The 19,710-nt window shown below is 41.6% G+C and overlaps 1 protein-coding gene across 2 annotated transcripts in view; it reads left to right on the top strand.

Moving 5' to 3' along the window:
• The window catches only part of xrn2 (5'-3' exoribonuclease 2), an 81,379-nt gene that overhangs the window by 34,549 nt on the left and 27,120 nt on the right, over nucleotides 1-19,710 (top strand). The window contains exons 28-31 of one of the 2 annotated variants that reach the window (XM_087132494.1): nucleotides 393-461; nucleotides 821-964; nucleotides 6,072-6,185; nucleotides 9,948-10,114. In XM_087132494.1, the coding sequence (XP_086988620.1) occupies nucleotides 393-461; nucleotides 821-964; nucleotides 6,072-6,185; nucleotides 9,948-10,114 (494 nt within the window). The remainder of the gene's footprint in view (nucleotides 1-392; nucleotides 462-820; nucleotides 965-6,071; nucleotides 6,186-9,947; nucleotides 10,115-19,710) is intronic. The other variant, XM_087132502.1, reaches the window with a different exon arrangement.

Genomic DNA, 19,710 nt, shown 5'->3' with positions numbered 1-19,710 from the left:
GGCTTTTTATGAATTGCATTCTTCAAGGAAGAATGTATCGGAAGGGCTCTACCCTGCATTCTACCCACACTTACTTTTTCCTGTCACTTTTCAGTGAAAATGTCAAGACTACCTGCAAAAAATTGTGACATCCAAAAATCTGACAGCATTTCTGAAAATCTGCCACATGGCATTTTTAGAGTTAAAGAGGTTCCATTCTCAACAGTTTTGAGGTCATTTATTTGACATCTGACATCAACAGTTTTGAGGTCATTTTATTTGACATCTGACATCAATAGTTTTGAGGTCATTTTATTTGACATCTGATATCCAGCACATATTCTGTAACATTACTGAATAAGAAAACTTTAAAACTCAGAGATAGTTGCTTTTAATTTAATCTCTCCCCACAGCGTAAGCTTTAAGGACCCACAGTACCCTGTAGGTCACCTGTTTCCTGCCAAGCAGTTACCTGGAGCCAAGTAAGTTACCCTTTCTCATTGTTCAATTTCTGATCCAGCATAGTAGTGGATATTTTGAGCCTCCTTAGAGTTGTCAAACATTTGGTGGGGCACTTTATTGTTATGTCTGAACATTGCGCAGACATGCTCGGTTTTGAAACCGTAAATTGTGCATTATCCTGGCTCTTCCGTGCATTTCTGTTTGGCTTACGTTTCGAACACACAATCCAACATCAAATTGTTGGCAGTCCCGGCAAAACCCAAACAATATTTTTCTCCCATTCTGCAATCTCCGTTGGGGAAAGGTTACACTCAAGTGTGCGTGAATAATTGCTTTTTATTTTCTAATCAAATTGTATTGATTTTGTTCTTTACAATAGGCCTCCTGGCAAGGTCCTGAAGCCCGAAGATTTTGACAGAGTGAATCGGGGCGGTGGCAGATACAGACCGCAGCTGGGTTTCCAAAGGGACAGCGGCTACCGAGGGGGGAGCTTCTCCAGTATGACGGCCCAGCGTACCATCAGGTAAGCTCAGGCCTCAGCTCATTGAAATAATCTTTGAATTGTATGATGGACGTATTCACTGAGACACACAATTGAAAACAAAGCTTGAATTTCCTGGGTGGCTGGATTATAAGCCAGCACGGGTGCACAGAGGTGTCTACACGGGTCATAAAATGAGGCCAACTGTGTACTATCTGGCTACAACTAGAGGAACGAGTTCTCTACACAGACATCACGACACCCCATGCACAAACCCTATGTGGTTTATCCAAAATAACTTTAAGCAATCCTGTGTAAATTCTTCACCATTCCCTCTGCTAAATTGGACTTTGTAGGATGTTGTTGCTTTGTGATGGCTAATTTATCACTGCAGGGAAAAGTAAGTGATGTCTGTGTGTGAACTCTTTCCTTGTTGGAAATACCGGTAACACTTCCATGGGCACATGTCCTTTCAAGTTGTGACCATGTTTTTCCCATTGCTTGTTGGTAATATACGATTGATGGTTAAAAATTTACAGCATTCAAACTTCTTGCAGAAGGGGGTTCAGAAACTAACTGAGATTACGGTGCCTGTGTCCATGAGCAAGACCAATTTTTGCAATTTTACTAATTTATAATGTATAGAGGCTGCCGCTGGAGAATCATATCCTTATTGGGAATTGAGGTGAAGAAGTCAGATCAGCTTACAAATGTAAGAAAAAGTTAATCATTCTGCATATATATAGATCCAAGTGGAAATCTTTGTGGAGTTCCAAGTGGAGATCCAAGTGGAGATCCAGGTGAAGATTCAAGTGGAGTTCCAAGTGGAGATCCAAGTGGAGATCCATGTGGAGATCCAAGTGGAGATCCATGTGGAGATCCAAGTGGAGATCCAGGTGGAGATCCAAGTGGAGATCCAGGTGGAGATCCTTGTGGAGATCCAGGTGGAGATCCAAGTGGAGATCCATGTGGAGATCCAAGTGGAGATCCAGGTGGAGATCCAAGTGTAGATCCAAGTGGAGATCCAGGTGGAGATCCTTGTGGAGATCCAAATGGAGATCCAAGTGGAGATCCAGGTGGAGATCCAAGTGGAGATCCAAGTGGAGATCCAAGTGGAGATCCAAGTGGAGATCCAAGTGGAGATCCAAGTGGAGATCCAGGTGGAGATCCAGGTGGAGATCCAAGTGGAGATCCAGGTGGAGATCCAAGTGGAGTTCCAAGTGGAGAGCCAAGTGGAGTTCCAATTGGAGATCCAGGTGGAGATCCAGGTGGAGATCCAGGTGGAGATCCAGATGGAGATCCAGATGGAGACCCAAGTGGAGATCCAGATGGAGTTCCAAGTGCAGATCCAAGTGGAGATCTAAGTGGAGTTCCAAGTGGAGATCCAGGTGGAGATCCTTGTGGAGATCCAAATGGAGATCCAAGTGGAGATCCAGGTGGAGATCCAAGTGGAGATCCAAGTGGAGATCCAAGTGGAGATCCAAGTGGAGATCCAAGTGGAGATCCAAGTGGAGATCCAGGTGGAGATCCAGGTGGAGATCCAAGTGGAGATCCAAGTGGAGATCCAAGTGGAGATCCAGGTGGAGATCTTTGTGGAGTTCCAAGTGGAGAGCCAAGTGAAGTTCCAAGTGGAGATCCAGGTGGAGATCCAAATGGAGATCCAGGTGCAGATCCAGGTGGAGATCCAAGTGGAGATCCAAGTGGAGATCCAAGTGGAGATCCAGGTGGAGATCCAAGTGGAGATCCAAGTGGAGATCCAAGTGGAGATCCAAGTGGAGATCCAGGTGGAGATCCAAGTGGAGTTCCAAGTGGAGAGCCAAGTGGAGTTCCAATTGGAGATCCAGGTGGAGATCCAGGTGGAGATCCAGGTGGAGATCCAGATGGAGATCCAGATGGAGACCCAAGTGGAGATCCAGATGGAGTTCCAAGTGCAGATCCAAGTGGAGATCTAAGTGGAGTTCCAAGTGGAGATCCTTGTGGAGATCCTTGTGTAGATCCAGGTGGAGATCCTTGTGGAGATCCAAGTGGAGATCCAAGTGGATTTTTCAAGTGGAGATCCTTGTGAAGAACCAAGTGGAGATCCAAGTGGAGATCCAGGTGGAGAACCAAGTGGAGATCCAGGTGGAGATCCAGGTGGAGATCCTTGTGGAGATCCTTGTGGAGATCCCTGTGGAGATCCTTGTGGAGATCCAAGTGGGGATCCAAGTGGAGTTCCAAGTGGAGATCCAAGTGGAGTTCCAAGTGGAGATCCAAGTGGATATCTGGGGTGACAAAAGCTCACAATTCTGTTAATGCATGATGATTGTATTTATGTAAGGTTAAACTTTTGCTTACAAAATGCACTGTGTGGACCACACTACAACAGTTTCATTTTAATGATGGACAGAGGAGTTACTCTAGGAATTTGACTGTTAAAAATGGCCTCTTAGTTGCAAATGTGTGAAGGTGCACTGTTTTTTGTTTCCTTTTAATTTGCTTTTCCAAACCCAGGGTATCACAATTAGTTATTGTAATGTGGTGATTATCTGTAATACTTGTTGAGTTGGCGATGTGTTTCAATATTATCCTGCTCATGGACACAGGGAACCCAATCCTAGGTAGGCTACAGAAAATGTCCGAAAAATTTGCTGGAAATCTCAAGTCTCAGGTAATGTTACCATTTGACTTTGAAATCTCCTGTGGCGCAGTTCCCAGCATCAGAATATCTGTATGTATTTTTTCACAGCGGGATAGCAGGTGGTCATTTTGTGTTGAGCTTCTCTTCTTATCAAGCCGAAGAAGTTTCAGTTTTGTGTGTTTTTGTCAAGCATGGGATTGTCTTTTCCTCATCATTTCTGAGTTTTGGTTTTGTTTTGTAAACATTAATCCAGCCCATTACTTGTATTTGTCTTCCTTGTGACTCATACATGTATTTGTTTTCCTCGTTGGTGTGTTATGGTTTAGTTCAAGGTGTCGCCCCTAGCCTAAGTTATTTGGAGTCAGATTGCCCTCAGATAAAGCTTGCATGCCGTTCAAAGGGCAGCACATGAAACATCCAACACTGTTTAGTTTTGCCATTTCAAATAACCAGCATGTATTTACTTTTGGTTGCTAACACATTCTTGACATGTGGTATTTCTTCAGTTCCTGTTTTGTTGTTTGTCTCTGTTTTGAAGCATTTCACAAAGAGCATGATGTCTTGTTTTTGCTTTTCGATTAAACTAATGTCCTCCTACTGTAGGTGATGCTCTGTTTTTATTATTTTACAAAAAATAACAACTTGTCTTTCAGTTTCTCCATTTATGCTTATCATGTTTAATAGGAGATAGTCCTGTGTCAACTCACTGAGGTGATATTTGACCCATTCTGAGTTGGCTGAAAGTGTCAAAGAAAGTGTCAAGTGTAATATTCTTCCCTCCGTGAATCTGTTGGACGTTTTCTCACAGCTTTCTGCCTGGGACATTTCATTACTGCAACTACCTGTGACCATGTAAACAATTCCAAGCCAGGTTTTAAGAACTGATGTCTGAAAGGATGTCTGAGAGTTTTTCTGTTCAGCCGAAAATACTTTCTTTAGTTAGAGCTCAGATGTACTGAAGAGGAACATCTTGCATGCTGATACTTTCTGAAGAGTTTTATCAAAATGGCAAAAGTAAAACTGGCAAATGGCAAAAATTATCATTGTTTAAAAAATAAATTGAAAAAAAAAGTACAGTGATTTGACACAGGTTGGTTAGTCTTAAAAACATAAATATCATTTGTGTCAGTTTTGTGAAATTGTGTTATTTTAATGAATGTATCGTTTTGTTGGAGTTTGTCCCTTGTTATCATGGTTATTAAAAAAAAGGACATGCCCACTGTTTGAGAAATTGTTTATGTATACACATTTGTACCTGTCAATCTTCATTCAGATTTTTGAATCATGCTGATTTGGCTTTAATTTTTTAATTAAGGAATGTGATCTCTAATTGAAAAAAGGTAAAGAGTATAGTAAAAAAAATCAGACTGTCAAGTGGAGAGTTTTTACATTAAGTCATCGTTTTTGCAGAGAAGATCTTTTTGGTTATAAGTTTGTGGTTAATGCATAGATATGTTTTCAGCATGTGCTGGCAGTCACCATGTGTTAAGGGCGCCCTCTATAGAGTCTGCAATAAAAACTGGTCTCACCAGGATACTCATGATGTTTGAGCTGGCTAGAGAAATTGTTACATGACAAGCTTGTATTGCAGGCAGTATCATAAGATGGCTTTCTGCCTCTACCATCGGTGCATGATGAAGTTATTGGTTGTAGGGAGCCAGTGTAATTTCCTATTTCATTACCTGTCCGTTTCACGAAATCAAGCATTAATGCTGTACATGTATTTACATGTCTCTGTCAAATTTATGTATGATTCATTTTGTAAGTCTTCATGTACACTATGTGCATATATAATTTTTTTTCTTTCATTTCAAACGGACATGTTGTCTTGTTACACATAACTTCATTTGGCTTATTAACATCAGAAGATGAGCTTATATGCAATGGGATCTGTTCCACACCAACTCAAATCCAAGTTTGTGAACTCAAGAATTTTTGAAATGTTTTCTCTAAAATTCTGAAAGATACCACAGTTGCCAATCTCCTGCTTTGACAGCAGCTTTGAGAAGGAAAACTAAAATCTCATCAATTTATTGCTTGGTTTGGTTTGGTGTGGGACCGACTTTTAAAGCTAACAAGAGGTACCAGGCTGCACTGTAAAGCCATCTTGCACGGGCATCTTTTCCTTGTACAAGGAGCACCTGGACTCCTTTCATAAGTTTGTCTAGTTTAGCTGGTAGGTGCATGCACTGACATTATCTCCAACGATGCAGAGACCTCAGATCAAGACTGTGTCACTTGATAAAGTTGTTTCAGCAGCGAAATCTTGGCAACCTGAGCAACCCAGATATTGTGGTATTGTTTTGGACTTTTGCTGCATGGTTTTATCACACTCTTCTCTGTTTAAATCATACTCAAGAGAGACGACAAAGAGTATTATTTAAAACATTTTCTGTTATGCTAGTCGCCTGAATAATGATAAAAATCCAAGTGAGAAATAACACCGAAGAGGTCATCGTGCATCGTTGGACACACGTGTATGTACAGTTCATGTACATAGCCATCCTTGTTAAACCAAGATTGCATTTTCAGTGGGCACGAAGACGTGGAGATGATGAAGTGGCAAATTGGGAGTTGGTTGCCGCTGCTTACCCCTGTGGTTCTACAGCGCCCTGACATGAGTTACGCCCTCCCCCCTTGGTGCAGGTACCTGTACATGTAAAATGAGGGTTGGACCACACACTTTGTGGTTCTGTGCATAGACACTGTCTTTATGTTGAAATGAAAGTGAGGCTGCACTTGCAAAGCAGATGAAGCCATTGCTTGGTAGGTTTGCCAAGGTATGCATAAGAACCTACTTCAGTGGCACAGGCCTGCCAGTGTGGCCTCTCTTTTGAGCTTCGGAGCTTCAGAAATGAGAATTGTTTGAGTCTGAGGAGGTCTTGTACCCTTCCCCTTCACTCTTTACGTTCTGTGGATTTTGGTTTGTTTAGTGAAACTTTGGTGACAGCATTCAAGATCTACGTACGTGAATTATTGATGGATATGGCCTGCTAAAATTTTAGCCTTAGAAATGCAATGGCCCTTTGAGTTGGAATTACCAATATTTAAATGTCTACCCCAAAGATCCCACTTTGAATAGTTCTTATTGAATACACCTTCCTTTTTTACGCCAGTCTTTATGCAATTCCCTAATGTCTGGCTACTTCTCAGTTTAGTGAACATGCCTGCACCTTGCGTTGGTGTGATCTTTTCTTGTATATCTGAAAATTTTGACAGACTTGTCAGAGCCTGGTTGAGTCCTTGTTGATAAGTCCTCAAACTACCGGTAACTCTTGCTATTGAATATTGTCATGTTGTGCAGGAAAAAGGCAGCACCAAACCTTCAGAATAATTACGTGTGGATTTTGTAATTATTATGGGCATATGGTCATGAATGCTGGCTGTACAATGTTGGCAGTTCACAATTTGATTCTGTTAGCACTCCTCTAAAAATGATCAGTGTAATTGCAGATTAAGAATAACGCAAATATTTTGGAGATAAAAAACAGTTTCATAGAAGCTATGAATTTTTTTTTTTTAAGTTTACATTTAAGCATTTTTTTTGGTCTCAGACCACAGGTACATGTAGTATAACTCACTGAAAAGGCAAACACAGAAACAGAAGTTGGTCTTTTACTGTCAAATATCATACTCCAAATATCATTGTGCATGAATGCATTTCCTGTGAGTCCCTGGTTGGGTGATCTTTGTTAGGCAGTTTTCTCGAATCAACAAACACCAAGTTTCGGTTTGATCAAAGTCTATCTTCTCAACTAGTGCCGTAAGTTTCAAGGCACTGCAAAGTGGTTTGGAAAGCAGGAACTGTTGTGCGTAAGAGTTGGCAGTACTGAGAAGTCATACATAACAATGACTGCTTAACAAATAACCTGTCTCATAATTTCAAACACCACCAGTTCAATTATGCACAGTATAATTAACTTTTTTATAGGCGTTTAGATGTGATTAATTTTTCAAGGAGCTTTGTTTGCGTGCATGGGGACATTTTGGCTGGTATTTAATTGCCTGCCTGCACAATTAGTAGAAAAAAGATGAGTACAGGTGACATCTATTTGGGAGGGGGGGTTAATTTGGGAAGTTATTTAACACTCGCTGGTCAAACCTTGAGATGCAGCAGTGCATGAGAATGGGCCCTCATCTCTATTAAATGCAGGGAATGGTGGTTGAATGTCTGAATGACTGTGTGGATTGCCACTGTGGCTCAGCCCTTATGGTTGAACACGAGGCGCTGAACCTAGTCAGAGTGTCCCACAGCACCTTTGTTGACAAAGACACTGCATCTCATCCCTTCCTGCAATTTGCATCCATTTTTCCCAAACTAGCTTTTTGAGCTGCAGAGCTATTTCCCAGCTTATGAAAGGTGTCATCCAATATTAAACAAAGGAAGAGATTGAGAATTACTGTGTGTTGAAATATGTGCATGTATGTGAATTACCTCCATGTCGTCTCTTTAACCAGGTGAATGGTACATACTCTCTGGTGTAATTGCTCCTCCTTAGAAATGCCACATATTTTGTGTCTTCTGCATGTTTATGTACATTTGTGGTTGATCTTATGTTTGGACTTGTTGTGTTTGTGGTTTATGATTTGTTGACAGTGTAAAACAAGTGTTTATTTCGTTCTTTTCTCCAGTGTATGCCGTTGTATGTCATGTAATTCATTGTTACTGTGTTATTAGTTTCAGAAACCAGTAATTGTTAATATTTTGTAAATTAAGAAGCAGTTTAAGTGGGAGTTTTACATAAAGTGACAGACTTTGGAATTTTAAGTCTGTTTTTTATTGTATATGTGAGGTGTCACCACAAAATGAGCTGAAAGTTGGAATTTTCAAAAACCGAGATATTGGTATTTTGAATTCAGCAGAGAGTGAGCTCTCCAGTGGTATGTACGTGGAGAACTTTGGATAAAAATATAAGGTGACAATGTGACATTATCCTGACAGCTTTACGTCTTTGTTTTCAACATTGTTTCAACATTTGTAACTTGGTATGAACAAATATTGTCATCGAACTTGCTTAGAAAATGACATTTAAAACCTTTGATCCTGCAAACACTTTGGAATTAAAAAGACGGGTTACTCTTTCCAAATATTTCAAAACCCCCAAATTGACCTCCGCTTCAATGCTTGACGTTGAACCCTCAAAATAAGAAAGAGCGAATGTGACTTTACGCTCATTTTGTCGTGCCGGATCACATGTATTAATCCAACTCCAATTCTGGGATCATATTTCACTGACTCATATTTTGAAGCTGATCGTACACTCCTGTCAGAAGTATCTTGGTCATTCCATGAGGTTGGGGCACAACTTGTGACGGTGTCCTTGTTACATGAGTAACTTTTACCACCTGTCATGACCTGTACAGTAGGTTATTTACTCTGTAAAAATAATACACACCTCTGTATTCAGCCTTGCAAGGTGTGTAACAACGTCAATTTGAAATCTACACGCAGGGAAGTAGCTGTTCTTTTTACTGCACCCACGTAACAATAGACACCGTCACAAATTATGCCCCATTCTCATGGAATGACCCATCTAAAACAAACCCTCTGGTTACAAGAGACACCAGTAAGAGAGCGAGGAAGCAAAATTTAAGGCTGAGGTCAGCTTGTAAGCGGACTGAACATACCCCGCTACATGCAGTACACTTTAACTGGTAAATCGGCATCAATCTGTTGTCATGCAAAGTCCATGAGGGAAGGGATGATCCTCCGCATACAGGTAGCTCAGTGGTACAGGCACCAAGCAGATGTCACTCATTCTTCATGTTAATTGGAGTCGACTGAGTCTTCTAAAAAAGAAAAAACTAACCGCCGTCAAGTCATTGTCATTGGCAAACTTAATAGTCTAAACAGAAGTAAATTGACCATCACTTGGCCGGTCACTTCTTACATGTATCCTCTTTGTTGCGTTATGGACTGAAATAAGTGTACTGCCAGTTCATTTGCTTTGGTAGATACACTCAACTGAATTTGTTTCTATTTGTAAATATATCCGTCTCTGGCAACACATGTACTGAATGGAAATGGTTCGAAACTGTTAAAAAGGAGAAAAATTCATCCAATTCATCCGTGGTTAACTCTGCGACTTTTCATGGAAATAAGGTGGGCAAAAATGTTTGCTCTTTTGTAAATATAGGACACTTAGTTCATGTTCCAATTTACTCGTGTGTGGCCTGAAATTACAAATGACTCAATGAGTTCTGGCGGCGGCCACTCTTGTATAGTCTCATGCCATTTCATGGTGCAGCCAAGTAAATTCAGACGTAGCCAGTGAAGTTTGTGTTTCAAGACTTGCAGGTTCTTTTCTAAACTTTGTCTCACCACCTTTGTTCCCAATTATCGCTAATGCCCTGCCCCAACGTAAATGCCGCTTGAAGAGTTTGCTTCATCCTCGTCCTCCTCTGTAGGCATAACGTTCCCTACGCCAGCGTGCCGCCGCCGCAGTCATTTGCACGCAGCCGGCAACACCAAGGGGGTTACTACCAGCAGCAGCAACAGAAGCAGCGTGGCTACGGTCAGCAAAGTGGCTACGGCCAGCAAGGCGGCTATGGCCAGTACCAGCAGCAGCGCGGAGGTAAGAAGCCACTCAAGCATCTGTATATCTGATTTGAAATTTTCCATTGCCTCTCTGACAGCATGGGCTCATTTTGTCACCGCTCAGTGTTTTCTTCTGTTAGATGTTCGTAGTGTTATACTGACACTTTTTCCTCCTGATTGACATTGAGTTTGGCTTAAATGTACAGGTACCAATGCCAGTATGCACGGTCTTTGGAAGACAAATTTTGTCAGGACCTGAAGATGAAATCCAAATATTATCACCTGCAGTGTATAAAGTTCTCCATTTGTATCGCAATTGTATACTACTTAGACATAGCCTGGGTACTTGTCTTCAAAATGTGTGCTGTAGATTCTAGTGGGCATGGCAGTTGTAACAGCTAGCCTGGTCATATGATGGGTTAGAGTGACTAAGAAGGCATCTTTGTGATTGAGAGCAGGATACTCATGGCTATGAGCAGTACTCAGTTGGACTCGCCATGGATGTAAAAAAATCAGGAACAGCGGCAGCACAGGCGAGCATATTCGGCTCTGTTTATTAGACACGGAAAGATCCAAGTCATGGTCAGGTCACTCTCCCCTTCCATCGGACTGGCTATGGCCCCTGCTCGATTGTTTTTTATATTTGAGTGGAGGGACTGGCACATGATGAAGGGAAGCAGAAGGAGTATTTAGTACTAGTGGAGAAGGGTTTCTGACTACACTGGAGGATTGCCCAAAGTTGTCTTGACCTGGCACTGTACTTCTTAGGCAAACTCCCCCTCTGCCCCTCTGTCAGCGGAAGACTCCAGAGTCAAGTGTGCGCTTAGGCTGTACTCTAACTCGGTCTGCTAACATGCCACTGCAATTTAGGGTTCCCAGTGGAATGGAGTGGTAATAGGTCTTTAATCCTCTCTGCCGAATTTCTCCCCTGCCCTGCCCCTGCTCTGACCACATTTACATGTACATTCAATTTATCCAGCAGTTAGGGCCCTGCCTTCATGGATGAGAGGACCCCATTGAAGTCTCTTTGGCCATTTGTTTTAGCAAGTGCTCAAGAGAGGCACAGATATGGACCTGTCAACAATCCGACATATCAGAAGCCTCTCTGAATAAAAAGAAAAGAAAAAAAATCATTTCAGGAGGTTAGATTTGTTTAGCAGATGATCCGTTGTGGATCCAGCGTAGTGCCATTCATCAGCAAAAGAAGATGGATTAGCAGGGAGAGAAAGCCCTGCTAAATGGTCCGAGACCTATGTCAACTTGCTACAAAATGCCCACGACGATGCTGTGTTTACTCGTCCTCTGTGCTAACATACCACTGTCCATTTTCCCCCTGTCTCCAGCTCCAAATAGGGGGGCCTGTACTTTTTCAGACAATGGCCGAATTCCAAGCTTCTCATTACTCTCTGATCTTTCCGGACATTGCTTAGAAAGTGAAAGCTCGCAGTTGTTGCTTCCGTTTCCAAGATGGACTCTTTGTGCTAGTTGTTATACAAAACATCAACAAAAGACTTAATGGAGAAAGTCTCTTGAGAAATGAAACTTTACTCCAGAGATTTCAAGCACTCTCTTAGGTGGTGATTCTTGAGACAAGGTTTGATACTGACAACTTTTGGTGATAGCTTGTCAGACATGTTTCAGCTCACATGCTTGCAACAGTGTCAAATTAAGACTATTCTGCCGAAAGGCCGGATGCATCTCTTATGCCACCCTTCACTAAAAACAACAGTTACAAGCTGAATTCAGACTGAATCCTGAAATGTGTGTCTCTAAGAAGGCTATTGACCTGCTTCCTTGCAACACGTATTCTAAATGAAAACAGCGCATAGTATTGTTTAATAGCATACTATTTTTGTACCTGTTACTCATTTTAGTCAACTTCGCCAGACACTGGGGTGGCCTTTGAGAAAGATATTGCTTGGATTGAAATGTGTTTTTTCAGATCAATGTAGTAAGCAGTTTGCATGACTTTTTGTACTAAACAAGAGATTGTGGGTGAACACTTTAATGAGTCCAACTTGGCAGAATGATGACACATACATATAAATGGTGCTACACACACATGTACATGTACATGTGTTGGACACATACACGTACATGTATGTTCATGTAATTTCATTCATGTAGCTGTATAAAATTTTACCCAGTGATATTTAAACTTGAGAGGAACATCATAAATACAAATGGGGGATATGTGTACACTTGTTACTTCACACCCAAGTTGTTTACTTGAAAAAATAATGTAGGAGCAGTATTGCAAACACAGCTGGACTGCACCTCCTTGACCGTATTGCAGTTAGACTGGCTCAATGGCCACTCAATAAGTAAGCATATTTTTTTTGAGGTTGGCAGTTTTGGAAAAGAAAAAAAGTATTTGTATTTTAAAAAAGAAATTGGCCAGATGAATCTAGGGAAATGTGCTGACCTTTTGTAATATGTAGCCAAGCGCTGTGTTTGTAGAGGCGTGTTTGTAGAGTTGAGAGCTCTTAAAGAGTGGCACAGGTGTGAGGAGCCTTTGTCTGGCATGTCCAGTGGCCATACTCGGTCCACCTTGAGCCCACTCATTGGAGTGGTCCCGCACCCAAACACTGCCCTCGCCGGTCCTTTGTTGTCCAACTGACCACCTTGTTGCTCACTAACATCATCTCTTTTTTTGTTCCAGTCTCTTATTGAGCCCATCGAATAATGACATTTTGTTTTTGTTCATGGACGAACTTTGAATGAGGATATTGATGAATTTACATTTTGCTCTCTGTTTGTTAGTGTGAAGTGATGAGACTGACTTAACTGAGAAAATTTTATATTTTATTATTCTGAAGAATTGACGTTACCTGTTTTGCAAAATCCTGCTTGCTAATATTTTTTTCTTGCATCCTCGCAGTTGTCCCAATTGAAATCTGCATTCATGAAACCCAAAACCTTGTGGCCCAATACCATGCGCAGCATGTTTTGAGAAAAAAAATCAGAACAAGAGAGTAGCAAAGCGTCCAGATTTTACAAGTCCCCCTCCCCCGCGTTTACTGGTAAGAGTTGCACTCAAGACTGTTCCAAGTGTTTGGTGTTTGCCGTCTGTAGCCTCCTTCAGATCAATAACCAATGTGAAGAGAATGGCCCATTGTTCTCCATTCAGCCTTCTTTTTTGCTTCTCTATTGATTCTGGCCATACGTTCCTCTGTTGTTTTTTTTCCTCACACGGTGTAGTTTGTTTACTGAACCAGGTGCTCTGCACTTTAAGGGCTAGATTTTGAAACATTCTGTTTCTCTTCTAGATGTTTGTACTCAGCAGTTGGATACTTTGCTAGAACTATGGGGGCGCTGTTGCTGTTTTTTTTACCAGCCATGGGAATTGAGCAATGGCTCTCTGATCACAGCATGCATGTAATTGGAATGTTGGAGCATTCATGCACCTGTACATGGGCACTTGAAGCTGCATGCCAGTGTTACAGTTCAGTTTGGTTTGCCCATGTCTTTGTACTGGAACCCTTTTTTGTTCTCGAACTTCAAGAACTGTTCGTATTTATTTATAAGAAGACTTTATTTATGTCATTGGGAAAGTGTTGATTCTACACTGGGAGTGTAGTTTTTCTCTGGCCAGGTGACCCCAGCAAGCTCTGTGGTGAAGTGCCTTCACTGGTAAACAGGACAGTTTAGGTTCCAGCCCTTCCTAACTTACAACCTTTTGATTTTTTTTTGGGGGGGGGGTAAGCTTTCAGTCAACAGTAAGTATACAGTGCTTCTAAAACTTCAGCAGTAGGCTAAATAAGAAACGACTCTGTTTAACTACAGCATTTCAGGACACATACCTGAGAGAGTACTTTATTCCTTAATCGTACCCATCTGTTACATTCACAAAGCTTGTAATGCTGCAAAACAAAGTGAGGATAGAATGGTTTGGACGTACCAGCAAGTACCATTGCATTGTCTGCTGCTTACAATACATGCACATACATGTACACGTGCCTATGCACTAAGACTCTTTGTGTCACTGCCAATGAATTGTTGAGCAAATTCAGGGATTTTTACTATAGTTTGGGGCTTTGCGGGGGGGGGGGACCAGGTACCGGTAGATACATGTACATGTAATTTTGGCGACTGCTATTCTAACAGCCAGCAGGGCTAATTTACAGACATTCTTTTGTGCTTCAAAGCGCCGTCTCCATTGCTGATGCCTCCTTGATGGAAATTACTTGCAAGTGTGGTAAAAATGGACCGGTTTCTTAGTCGTTGAAGCTGTTTGGAAAAACTGCCAACATGCGGCTGGTTTCCAAAGATTTAAGGTGCCAGTGGAGGCATTTCAGATTGAGAAAATGTCCAAATGGCACCTCGGGACTGCTTGCTCAAATGCATATACATGTATTTTTCCTTGAAAAGGATCAGATTGAAACTTCAAGTGTCTGTTCAGAGGTTCTTGATACATTTGGAATCTGTTTGAATATCATCTCCACATTTTCACAGGTTTTATGAGGTGATAATGATGTGCCGTGGTGCTATAAAACATAATGACCATTGCTTTCTGGTTAAATATTAAAACCAAAATTACTGAGAGATAAGCCCCCCTTCTATTGACTTTGCATTGAAGCATCATCATCATTTGTAAATGTTGCCCAGGTTTCTGGTTGAAAAATTGTGAATATGTGCTCAACTACCGGTAGAAAAATATTAAGCTTGCACGATTCCATATCGGGGAAAATTTGGAATATTTAATGCATCAATATGTTAGAAAAACCATCAAAGAGCTAGCCTCCTTATTGCTATCACTGTACTAAGGCCAACATTATAATCAGTGACATGGGCAGATGGGTGAACTAGTAAATTGGGCATTTTGAACCATGCAAACTCTACAACCAGTCACAAATAACTCTGTGTACAGGTATACATGTAATGCAAAGTAAGTCACAGAGGCTTTCTATTAAAACAACTCACACAATGCATAATCCATGATATAAATTGGCAAAAAAACCAAAAACACGTAACAGAAGAACACAAGCTAAGTATTAAAAAGAATTTGTACTTCGATGTTTAATATGTCGTCGTCTTTATGATGATTGCAGTATTCATCAAATTTATTGACTTTTCATTTTTATGCAAATGAGCTTGGAACACAAGGATTCAATTAAAACCAAAGGCCTGGGAGCAGTTGAGACATCAGAGATGCTTCCCCTACCCACACATTTGCAAGAGCAATTTCAGTTTGGAAATGAGCTTGTCGACTGCGTGACGCGACAATCTATCTGAAGGGGCCTCTTCAGTGCATTCGGAGGGTCCTTGTTTGTTTTATTTGTAATTGCTTTTGACTGGCATTTCAGTGTTTCATTCTGTTTTAATCCCCCAACTTACCCGATGTAATGAACCAGCGTCTATGGCCGGCCATCCAAGAAAAAAATCAAGGGCGGTTAGCGAACTCTTGGTGAGGTCCTCCTCACAGCTTCCTGCCCCCCCAGTTTTTGTAAGCCTCCTGTAACATACATGTAGCTGACTGTGAGTCTGAATTGAGTCAAGTCACCAATGTAGCTGAGTGTGAGTCTGAATTGAGTCAAGTCACCAATGTAGCTGACTGTGAGTCTGAATTGAGTCAAGTCACCAATGTAGCTGAGTGTGAGTCTGAATTGAGTCAAGTCACCAATGTAGCTGACTGTGAGTCTGAATTGAGTCAAGTCACCAATGTAGCTGACTGTGAGTCTGAATTGAGTCAAGTCACCAATGTAGCGGACTGTGAGTCTGAATTGAGTCAAGTCACCAATGTAGCTGACTGTGAGTCTGAATTGAGTCAAGTCACCAATGTAGCTGACTGTGAGTCTGAATTGAGTCAAGTCACCAATGTAGCTGAGTGTGAGTCTGAATTGAGTCAAGTCACCAATGTAGCTGAGTGTGAGTCTGAATTGAGTCAAGTCACCAATTGGGATGCTCAACAATCGAAGATTCATGTTCTTTTTACCTCCACTCCTTTTTTCTTCTTTCAGCACAAATTATATTGATCTATTTTATAGGATTTTTACAACTGAATGACTATCTTCTACACTTGAGAGTTCTGTCTTCAGTGTGTCACCTGTCAGTATAAGAATTGATTTATCACAGTATTCATGCAATGATATCACTGAAGGATTGGCACCTTTTGCGTACCCTCCCAGCCTTGTACATGTAAATGCGGAGAGATGCAAATGGCCCATCACATTATTGACGTCCAAACAGCCAAACTGGACTAGAGTCCCAGAATCCACTGTCAAGAAGATGGCTGACAAATGGCTGCCCCGACAGATGAGCAACAACTCGACAGAAGTGAACATTCAAAGTGTTATTTAAAGTCAAATGCATCGCCAAAGTGGCACATACAGTGTTCATGTACCTGTTCAGTGTACGTGCACATTTCCATTGTGAGGCCAAGAGCAACCAGTTTCCCAACAGTGGAAGTCCTAAATTCTCCTAAAATCTTTTTCAGCACTTGAAAAGTTTGCATTCCAAAATACATGTAAAACGCCCTCCTGCTCCACTACCCCACACATAAGGGGAAGGAATGGGGCAACCATTTCCCCTAATTAGGTGTAGTCCGGATCTGCTCTTACTCCAGACCTTGCTGACCATTGTCCAGTGCCTTGTATTTTGGTCACTTATCTACAACGTTCCAGTGAAAAATACTTGAAGACACAGGGCCCTTTTAATGGCTTTGCTTTCATATGTTTCACCCCAAGTTACTCATGCCTCATTACTTGTCATGGATCACAGAACACATTGTATGTCTGTAGTGTGGCTTTTTCTTGTCAGAACTAAGTGCCGAAGATGTGTAGTCAGTTTTGAGATGAGAAGATGAGACCTCAATCAGGAAAGGTTTACTCTATCCCGGAGTGCCTGGCTCATAGTGTTTTCCAAGACTTGTGAGTAGACTTAACGCACATGCAAGTGCTCGTTTTGTCAAGACGGCTCATTGCATAGATAACCAGAGGGCCCTGGCCAGCTGACCAACCATCTACATGTACTGGTACATGTAGTGTATCCCCATCAATGGAGAACAGAGTCATCGTTAGTTGAGGGAAAAACCAAAAACGTAGAGGATGCAGTTAAGGTGCAGGCTTCTCTGGACCACATCTCCTCGCTCTCCCCCCCCCTTCTTCCTCTGGTGAAGCAGCTCCTCGAGTTGTGTTTCTTGCCTCTTCAGGCTGAGCCCAGGCTGAGCGTATTCACACACTGCTCGTCAGCCCATCTTGCCCCGGTGTGGTGTACAGGCAGTGTTGTTATTGATGGCACTAGAATAATGCTGTAGTGATGCTGAGCATCTCAGAAGAGCCATTCAGTAAGGTTGTCATTGAAGACGTATTATGCCGAGGAAAGGGTTATTAAGAAGGCCGAATTTTATTTGTGTGGTTATTTCTATTGCCTTGCCTCTCTGTCTTTGTCTATCTGATTTTTTTTGTCTTTTTGAAGGAAGCATGGGTCGTAGATTCTACTTTTCCATATTGAATTTGATTTGAATGAACTATCCTTAATAGGGCCTGAGTTTTCTCGTGTATAAAATGGTCATGCTTCAGAAAATGGTGTAAAAAAAAGAAATCACTGGCAGTGCAATTGTTCCAAAAAGATGAGCTCCCATTTTCTCACTCAATTTTGTTTGAAGTAGTCATCATGTGTCCCAAGGACAGACTGGACAAAGCAAACCTGGCATCCTTATCTCCGGTTTGCATTCTGTCATAAATTGATTTCAGGCCGTAGGCATTTTCCTCATTAGACATCCAATATCCTCCCATCTTGTTATTTTGGACAGTCAGGGAGCCTCTCATAGTCAGAGTGACTATGTACGGGATATTTTCTCCATCCAGGAGATTTCCATTCATTTTGATGGTCATAGAATCTTGGACTCAGCCTTGTCTTTTGTTTCCGTTTCAAAGCAACTGTCCCCAGGCTCTTCCTTGATGCATTGCCGTGGCGATGTGCAAAATAGGCATAATAGCATTTGACAGGTACCTGTTGCCATGTCACCATGGGGAAATGTTGCGATCACCGCTTCCCTCCCACTTTGCCTATTTTGTAATAATCATACCTCCAAGTCTGATGCTGTTTGAGAGGAATTCAGGGAAAGGAATGGAAATGAAATTCGCACGCAGTGTTAAAGCCCCTGGTGATTCAACAGACACCAAATTTGTATTGCCGTGAAACTACATGTATCTAAAATGCTTTCTTTGTTCACAAGAACTCAGAGTCAGGAGAACATGTTTTTTATCGCTGCTGTTTTCATCAACTGCAAACTTTCCTTGCGTTTCTGTAGTTCTGTAGACTTACATGTATTTATCCCATTTATTAGGAGATCATTGTTCTTATTTGCTGCTTGCAATCTTTTTGTTTTCTGAAATTCCAAGCCATTTTGAGCCTATTTTCCAGCTGATACCTTTGTTTATGTTCTGTCTTCTTTTCTTTTCTTTTTTCCATTACCATGGTATTTTTTTCTTCCCCTGCCTCTGCCTTGCTCGTTCTCCCTCTTCTCTTCATAACTGCCTGCTCTGTTTTTCGGGGACATCGTCCGCGAAGGCCGCAGGATAAGAGGCCCTTGAAAATGCGCGTTGCCCGCTCTCAACAACGTGGGCCTGCGTGATTGGCAGCTCTCAAGGAGAGACACAGTTTCACCGATATGCATGCGTGCCGCAAGTAATGTCCAGAGCGGGGGCATGGAAGGAAGAGAGACTCGGAGGGGAAAAAAATTGCAGTGGGCATGGAACGGGAGAACTATGTGCAGAGACTGCGGGTGAAGCCAACAGCGAGGGGAAAAAAATAACCGCTGATGGTCTGTGTTGAATAGTAATGAGGGCTCTTGAAAAACAAAAAAAAAACTCTGAAAAAAAAAGGCTGTGGGAACATTTCTTGCTGCTTGAATTTGATTTGCAAGGCTTTTTATTATTTTCAGCATTTTTCTTAAAAGCTTGGCTTGGCTTATTGGGTGAGCTGGAGAAATTACAAATGTTGCTTTCTGAGCTAGACCCGTTTGATGAGTCTACTGAATTTAAAATTCATCCAGTGTATGCGGCGTGCTTGTTCTGCCCTCCATTCCCCCGTCAAAAAAAATGGTTAAATGTTTTTCCAAATTTAATCTGTAAATCCTTCACATGCATGTGTGACCTAGCTGGTGCTGGGGTGAATTGGGTAAGATTTTGGAAGTGTTTGTCAGTAATAATGACACTATTTTCTCGAAGACAACCAATAGTATCTGTTTCATTTTGTGTGAATGCATCCAACCATTACTTATGAATGCCACCTCTGTTGTTCCTGTATTGAAGTTGGTTTGTAATACTAATTACTTCAAGAAATTGAACCGTTGGTGTGTCCATCCTAAATGCTCAAAAAAGACGTCCCCACGAGAATGTCAATTGCAGTTTGGTAGTTGTTCAAATTGTCGTTCAGCCTGGAGTTTACTTTTCCTGTGGTAAACCACCTTTGTACAAATTCAAGACCAGGAGCCTTATCACCAGTCAACCTCCCCCCATCCATACACCCCCCCCACACACACAGGCACACCCACGCACACTTCAAACCTCAGTTATCTCTGTTTCTGAAAGTATGTACATGTATCAAAACAGTAAACAAAAAGTGTGGACTGATGGGAGGTTTGTATTCCGCCAAGCTCGCAGTAGGCTTTCAATGTCGACTATAAAC

This window comes from Acanthaster planci, linkage group LG01 (assembly GCF_054643075.1).
Source record: "Acanthaster planci isolate LZ-2023a linkage group LG01, COTS_SCS, whole genome shotgun sequence".
Lineage (NCBI taxonomy): Eukaryota > Metazoa > Echinodermata > Asteroidea > Valvatida > Acanthasteridae > Acanthaster > Acanthaster planci.
The sequence above is the reverse complement of the archived record's forward strand: the minus strand, read 5'-3'. Positions and strand labels throughout refer to the sequence as shown.